The sequence below is a fragment of the Numida meleagris genome, chromosome 2 (genome assembly GCF_002078875.1).
Source record: "Numida meleagris isolate 19003 breed g44 Domestic line chromosome 2, NumMel1.0, whole genome shotgun sequence".
Classification (NCBI taxonomy): Eukaryota; Metazoa; Chordata; class Aves; order Galliformes; family Numididae; genus Numida; species Numida meleagris.
Genome location: NC_034410.1, coordinates 10,954,449 through 10,962,905, shown reverse-complemented (window position 1 = coordinate 10,962,905; position 8,457 = coordinate 10,954,449). Strand labels below are relative to the sequence as shown.

The window sequence follows — 8,457 nt, the reverse complement described above, 5'->3', positions numbered from 1 at the left end:
GTGTTTGTGATGACACTGACAACACTCAGGTGTTGCAGCAGTACTGACAAATGTGATAATGTTGGCTCCAAAGCAGCAGTCAGGGTAGCTGAGATGCACTTAGCCCTAATCTTTTCTACAGTGAACTAAACTGTCTCAACTCACTCGACATACGCCTTTGGCTAGGATGGCTGGCAAGAACATTTGCCACATCTCATCTGATGCATGGTAACCTATTACTTTGAAGTCACTTGACTGAACTTATGATTGTACCTCATCATCATCACTCCAACTCTCACATATGAAAGAACAAGTTGGGAAATTAGGGAATATTTTAAGGTCCTGAAGGTTTACTCTTACTCATATTACGTATTCACAGCTGAGCTTTCTGACTCCTCTTGCTCGGCCTGATGAGCAAACTCCAAGTAGCTGGATGCCCTCACATCCACCAAAGATTCCAGTAGTGGCTTCTTAAGATTATCAGAGACCCAGGAAGCACTCCAGGCTGCTCCGTCAGCTGTCATTTTCCTTCTGAATTAAAACGACAGTCCTTTTGTTCCAATTACAAAATTGTTTGTTTGTTTGTCTGTTGTCTTTATCAGTCCTTCCACCTTTACTCTCAAAATAAAGCACATTGCCAACTGTAGGCTGGCAGCTCTTCTCAGTGTTCCTTAATGGGAATATTTCACAGAGTTATCCTTTGTACTGCAGGAAGTATTTTAATAAACATCACCGCTGGCAGCAGCTGAGCCAAGAAACATAGTACACGAACATAAAGCACTGCCAATTACTATAGATTTTTGTCTAGTACTTGTGGAATGGCACTTCCCATACTTCTTTTCTTCTCTGATGGGGTACATACTCTTGATCTTTCACTTCACATTAAATGAATATGTCCTTAATGTTCACTCGCTTTCCTTTTCCTCCCCTTCTAAGAACTGCTGCTTCTATTTCCTTTCTGGCTTACACAAGAGCCAGCTTAGATTTGATCACTGCAAGTGCATCAGAGGAAATGTATAGTACATACTGTGCTTTCAGTTGTGTGGATGGGGAGCTATACATAAAATTCAGTTAACAATAATATGACTAATGAATATGCTGTACCATGGGTTTCCTGCAAAAGAACAACTTACACAACCCAGCTTTTATCACATTGTTTTTGTTAGCCATTGCTCTTTATTTACTGCCACCGAGTCTGAGAAAGATGGCTTATTTTCTCAGTGTTGTGCATATGCATCTGTGCTGAAGCTGGCAGTACAACTTGTTCTTCTCCATTTTCCTGCATGTTTTGCATGTTTTATAACCCGTTCTTATTTTATAGTTCTCCAGTAATTTATTCTCCCTATACTTGAGTGGAATGTCTATTCATACACAGACCACCTAGCACATGGAAGTCTACTTTTAAGAAAGCATAAAGGATTATATTAGGTCTTATACATCAATACTCAGAAGATCCTAGAAATGCTGTGTTCTTAGCTGGCCTACTCAGAGGCAGAGGTTTAATTCCAAGATTTCAGCTCACGAGAGGCCTCAGTGGGCACAATTTCCAAACCTCTATAAAACACACTGCTAAAGTTTAGTTTCCAAACCTCTATAAAACACACTGCTAAAGCTAAAACTGTATCACTTCTATGTGCTTACATATGGGGCAGATTTACTGTACATCCAAGAAAGCTGTTGTTCCTTTCTTCGTTCTCCTCAGTCCATGCTCTTTTAGAGGGTAAGAAAATGGCTGCACCACTACTAAGCTTCTCCTCACATGTAATATTTTCCGCTCTTTGTCACAGAACTATACATTCACTGCCTAGGCACTTGTACTTCAGGAGCATATATAGCCACTATCAAAACTCTAAAGTCTTTTTTGTTGCAAGAGACAATCCCTTCATACAGAGTTAACTATCCAAGGGGAATTTGCTTATCCTCCTAAATGTGACCTTTAGGCAAAAGCTGAGTGCCCATAATGGCACTTTAGTATCTTATTTTTTTTTACAGATGAGAAAGAGTACTTTTCTGCCTGGCATTTATACCAATTGCTGTAGTTGGGTCCTGAGTGCCTCCTGATGTGAGAGATGGAGGAAGAGTACAAAAAATTTTAGAGGACTACTTAGTCTTAAAAAACTTCCTTTCCTCTTTGTGCCCCTTTTGTATTTAATCTCTACACTCATTAGAAATGCCATCATAGCTGCACGGAGATACTGGATTTCAAGGTACGTAAATTGTAATCCACTCTCAGCAAAGATCTACAAGGGAATCTCTGAGGCATGATTGTCCACTTAGATAGCAAATATGTATCTTAGCAGAACAGTTCAAATGCAAAGGAATGGCCATTAGAAAGTCATCACCATTTTAAATGAATGCCACACAACATCTCCTTTTTAGATCATTCATCCGTTCAAATGTTTAATTATTTCTCCTGATTGGTCTTTATTAGTCCCTTTTGCTACTTCCCCAGTTCTACTTTACTGTGCAGAATCAAGTGATTTACAACAACATAATTATTCATATTTCTGTAATGGTAGCTCTTTTAGACTGAGGGAACAGGGAACTGTGGTGCAAAATCTTTGAGACTGATGTACTCTCAGTTCAATGTTTCTCCTAGTGATTAAGCCAAATCTCCTTCAGAGTTTAAATATTTAAAGGAAGAATTCAGTGTTATTCTTGGAAAGCTTATTATTTGCACAAAGGAGTGGACTCCCCCCCCCCCCCCCAAAAAAAAAAAAAAAAAGTCAATTCTCAGACTGAGAGACAGCAGCTTCTTAGGTTTTGTGCTTCCCTGACTCAAAAAGATAAAAAGGCTTCATGTCACATTTTGGCTCTGCAGTGAAATCCTTATCCTGCTTGTTTGTTCCTCCACAAAATCAACAGGAAATTCTTGTAAGGTCCTAAACCCAGCTGAGGGCTGATCCCCAGGCGATGAAAAACCAAGTAACTTGCCAGTGTGCTGCACCCCTTGCTACCAATGGAGCACAGATTTCTGCATGACCAGTCTAGAACAGCTGTTGCAAAATATTCATTTTTGTATCATTACAACATGTCACTGCTGTAGTTTGTGCCACCTCTCCCCTCCCCTGAGAAAAGAATAAGATTTTTATGCACTGTTAGTATTATGTACCTCAATTAAAGTATTTAAAATATTTGTTATTCTCTCTCAGATGACAGTCCACCTTATGGAATTTTTCGAGAGGGAATTAAAATGGAATTATCAAAACTACTAGGTACTTTCATGCATTACTTTTAATGGAAATAATAAGCAGATCTCTAAAACACAACAATCCAACACTGCACATTCTGAAAAAAAATCATATTTTCATATTTTTCACTTTTTTTGCCTAAATACCCCAGCTCTATAGAGATGTGAAATAAACAGTAGGTATTGTACAAATGTGAAAAAAGAAATCTCAGTATTTTGGAAATGCTTCTAACAGTGAGAGCCCCAGTCTGCTATCCTTATGTAGAAATTATCCAAATAAAGCTCCCTCTGAAGCCAATTATTTTACTACCATTTATACAGTTGTATAAAATGAGCTACATGCTTTACAGAACAAATAAAGAAAAATCACATGGCGCCTTTATCGTCTTTCCTACTTTGTCTTATTCTCACAATTCATTGCATAACAGAAACAAGCCATAGGAGCAGAATAGAAAAGAAACACCATAAATGGCTATAGAAAACTCTATAAAAACAACAGCCGGAGGGGGGCAAAAATTCCTCTGTTGAGGTCGGATGGCTACTTATTTTTAAGCGTTTGACAGAATATCTTGCTTTTTGATTGACTAGCTGGTAAATCACCCGGTGTTTTACCCAAGAGGACACTGAATGAGGACTTGTGAATAAACCTGTTATAAACGATTAGATCACTGTTGTGTATTATGGCATTATTTTTAACTAAAGCCTTTACCGAAATAGCTCAGTTCTCGCCTGAGCTCCCTTGTCAGACAGTGCTGTGAGCAGTGTTTGGCATGGCTCGCTCCCCCGCTGATTGCCCAGCCCAGTGGGCAGTGTGAGGATGGGGGCAGCAGCCACACTGCCTACACCCCCATCTGCTCCAGAGGCTCAGCTCCTCCATGGAAACACTGCTGGGGGGAGATGGAAAGCAATGTACCCGAAGTTGTTTTTGTTATTGTAATTATTTAGCAAATAAATCATCTGCGATTTCTTTTTCTGCTCAAAATCTGACCATTCATGTTCTAAGAGGCTCTTCACAAAGAGATGCTCAAAATGCTAATCTTAGGAGGAACTTGGCTTACAGAGATTTCTGATCCTTTTTCTTCTTTGGGTGACACCAATATAAAACACCACTTTAGTCAACAGGATTATATTGTGGTGAAATGCAGCTTTGAGTGGGAGTACAGGGAGACCATTGTATGAGACTCCCATTGCTAATCACTTAATTGAAGAGTAAAAATATTTTCAGATTATCCTTGGCATTAATAAGAAGAAAGGACAGGGATATTTCTTTCAGGCACATTAGCAGTAGAGCAGAAGGGACTTGAAATTGGCCTCTTGGCAATATTCTGAAGCCGTGGTCCTGGGCCACTGACTTTGGGGGGCCCTTGAGCAGGACTCTCAGAGACAGAGCGTTTCTTCAAAAAAGCCATTTATTGGTGTTCCTGTAGAGGCCGCAGCTCCCGGAGCAAATGGACGCTCTCGGGGAATCCGAGTGGTCCCTGCCCCGCTGGCAACAGGAGTCTCTTCAGGTGTCCATGCGGCAGCCTCTTTGTCGGCATGGGATGCGGCTCCCCCAGGTGTGGTTTTACGCCGGAGAAAGCGTGCTGGAGCAATTCCAGCTGCCTACAGAGTGACGTCTTCTCTGTGTCCAGCTTGCCCAACTCTGCAGCACGTGCCAAGTCGGGTGTCTCAGTCCCGTCGTAGCCACCACAGGCTGAATCCCAGCCTGCGGGCCTGGAAATGTGTCCTGTGCCGGCTTGCCCAGAAGGGTGGTGAGGAGGTGCATGACGGATGTCTTCAAGGCATGGGTGGCAAAGCTGGTGCCCTCCAGGTCATGGATGTGGAGCTGCAGATGTTTGAGGTGGGAACTGTTGTGCCGGACGTGCCTGGCCGCGTCTTGAAGGACTGCGTCTGTGCTGCAGCGCATCTCCGCGGCCAGCTCATGCTGCTCCTAACAACGGCCCCTGCCTACTCGAGGGTGAGGAAGGAGCCCGAGTCACCTTGTGGTGCCGCGAGCACGAGCTCAATGCAGAAGACCCTGGAGGAGGCGGTGGTCAGCCTGAGTTTGGAGAAGCAAGTAGAGGGCAGCACCTCTAGCCGGATTGCGGATGACTGAGGCATAACGGCCCAGGCTTCTGTCACCAGCTCCTGGAACCAGGCTGCAGTTTTCTGCAGGTCTAGGTAGGAGTCGGTGCAGAGGGTGGGTAGGAGGCTGGGCATCCGCTCTCTCCACAGCTTCCTCTTACGGTCGTGGAGGAAGCATGGCATGTCTCCCACCGGCTGCTCCCGTGCGCACGTGCAGTGCAGCTGCACGCGGATGCGGGAGTTCCTTGCCCCACTCTCCCCTTCAGGGTCCTGTTCCAGGTGGAAGGTGTGTGCAGGGGGTGGCCCCAGGGGCACGAGCAGGCGGTAGACGATGTTCCCATCAGCGAGACTGTTGCCTTCGAAGGCCATGCTCACCCCTCTCGGCATCTGCAGCCGCGGCATGAAGTAACTCCTTGGAAATGCCTGGCAGACACTGAGGAGTTCGTCCACCAGCTCGTGCACCGACCTGTACGTGGGCTTCCAGCTCAAAAATGAAACATCACCGGAGTCTTCCTCCCCTTCCTTGGCAACCTGCACCTCCTCCTTCTTCCTTCCGGCTTGGACTTTCCTGAGACGTCTTATTTTCACGAGCAGTCTGATGAGCAGCAAGAGCAAGACGAGTGCTGGAGCCAAGCCCCCAAACAGCCAGGGTGGCAGAGCAGTGGAGGGCAGGACTGGCACGTCAGTGGAGGGCAGGGCTGGCACATCAGTCAGCTTCTGGTTCAGCTGCTCTATCTCCTGCAGCTGCCATGTCATCTGCTCTCGCAGAAACACCTGGCGCTGCTGCATGCGGACGAGCGTGTCCGCGTCCAACGGTTCACCAACGCCGCGCACAAGGCGCAGAAGGAAGGCGAGGACAAACGCCAAATTCATGGTCTGGAAAGGGGAGAAGAGAGAGGGGTTAGTGGGGCTTGGTGCGAGCTCTCGCGCGGCTGGGGGAGTGAGGCCAGGAGATGCAGGCCCGTGGGGTCAGGTGGGAGCAGGGCTGAGTGAGGCTGGCGCTGGCAGCGACGGCCCCAAGCCCTGCTCTCGGCGTTCCCCTGAGCGGCTGGGCCCTCGCTGCAGGCTTAGAAAGCCCTCTGGGGCCGGCCTTTGCAAGGCCTTGTCCCTCGTCCAGCCCAGCCTCCCCACTGCTGCTGCACTCACCGCTGGCCCGGGCCAAAGTGCACCAGCACTGCCTGCTGATGGCATTGATACCCTCCCCTCATTGTGAGTCATCTCCTGTGATGTCACAGGTGCCCCGGCCCCACCCTGGCTGCCCAGAGAGGCTGTGGATGCCCCATCCCTGGAGGTGTTCAAGACTAGGTTGGATGGGGCCCTGGGTAACCTGGTCTAGTACCAGATCTGGAGGCTGATGGCCCTGCCTGTGGCCAATGGGCTGTCCAGGGAGGTGGTGGAGTCACCGACCCTGGAGGTGTTCAAGGAACCTTTAGACATTGTGTTTAGGGACATGGTTTAGCGGGAAACATTGGTGATAGGTGGACGGTTGGACGGGATGATCTTGTAGGTCTTTTCCAACCTTGATGATTCTATGATTCTATGAAATTAATGTGAAATTATGCTGACTACTCAGCACCAGATATTCCGTTCGTAAACTGCACCCTGTTTGCAAGGACTAACACCTAGTCCCTGGCCATCCTGACGCGTGCACACACCAATATGATGAGCGGCAAAATGGAGTTTATTGCCCCGTTACAAAGTCTTATATATCCTTCCTTATCTCCCTTATCTCTTTGTTCGCTTCGTCTACACCCACAACCTCTGGGGCAGGGGAGGTTTATGTGATGAGGACATATGGAAGGATAGAGCAGAACTTGGAGGTGGACAAACAGAGGAAGGGGGGAAGTACAGAGTTGGGTCAATGCTGTTGACTGGAGTGAAACTCTATTGTCATATGTGCATTTAAGCTTGTGCATATATTGCAGAAGCATGGGAAGATGTAAAATTTACAGAAATGACTGTGAACTTGGAAAAAAAATTATTCTGTGATTAACCTGTCTCCTACTTATCTTAAAAAGACAATGGAAGGTAGTAAAAGAAATAGAAAAAATATTTGTTTTGTTGTTGTTGTTGTTGTTTGGAAAATAAGTAGACAGAGGATTATGAAATGGGCATATTGTTGTACCTATGTAATAACCTTTCACTGTCTTGAACTGAGATTTAAGATGGTTGTGAGTTTTAAAATGTTCTACATACTCTGGCTCCAGTATTTCTGAGATAATGACACATGGCAAGAAAATGTATTACAATATTCTGCTTCAGCAACAGAAGCATTTTTCTCTCCATTCAGGTTCAGCAACTTCATGACACCGAGGAAAGGAAGATCTATTTTTAAATATTCAGTTATCAAAAAAGAAGCACACTCCAAAGTGCAGAAACTCTTCTCTCTTTTACTTCAGGGCAGGAAATCTCTGCAGCGGTGCTCACCTTTCTGTGAGCCGGTGATGTGGAGCTGGGGGAAGTTCCTCGCTACATTTCTTTGATGGTTTGAAAGAATAATAGAACCAAACTGGTTTTGTATGTACACCAGGCCAGATCAAACATTTTTCCCAGGCTACAATTTATTTTGTATAGATATTCCCAAAATGAAAATATCACCCACTATCATACAAATGCAACTAATATGATAACCTTGCTGTGTAACTAGAAGCAAACATCAGTATGACCAGAGTTCCTATGCAGCATAACTAATAACTTATTCATAGATAATGGAGCTCAGAACTGACTGAAACTAAAATAAAAGGGAAGAGAGAAGCCTGCATTGTTTTGGTTTCGTTTGTTTTTTTGGTGCTAAGTCTTCTATTAAAGAATCATTTGTTTTCATGAAACATCACCTAGATAAGGACCTGGTTGGAGCATAAGGAGATCTCCATTCACAGCTGCAGGGTGAATGGGCACATCCAACATATGTGCATTGAGAATTCACAAATAAATTAAACAATTGCAAACTATCTCCCTATCATGTCCAACATTCTGAAATCATGGATCTGAATGTGAACATCGCAAATAGCATCTCTAAAAGCAGTACGTATTGGCACACTCATAAATCATTTTATCAGAATCAAAAGCTCGGATAATCCTGGGGATTAAACCCAGATTCTTACAGGTATTTTAAGGATCTGAGTGTGTAGTGTCTTCTTATGTTTATCACTGATTCCTAGAGACTCTGAGAAAACTGTGTCTCTGACATTTCCTTATCTCTCTGACCACACTCCCTCTGCTGC

General features: G+C 44.8%; 1 protein-coding gene across 1 annotated transcript; it reads right to left on the bottom strand.

Annotated features, from left to right (window-relative positions):
- On the bottom strand, positions 4,561-6,607 carry LOC110394789 (inositol 1,4,5-trisphosphate receptor-interacting protein-like 1). The gene is made up of 2 exons (XM_021388787.1): positions 6,380-6,607; positions 4,561-6,109 (listed from the first exon to the last, which is right to left on the bottom strand). Exons 1-2 carry the CDS (start codon positions 6,449-6,451, stop codon positions 5,117-5,119), a joined length of 1,065 nt encoding a protein of 354 aa, XP_021244462.1. The 5' UTR covers positions 6,452-6,607; the 3' UTR covers positions 4,561-5,116.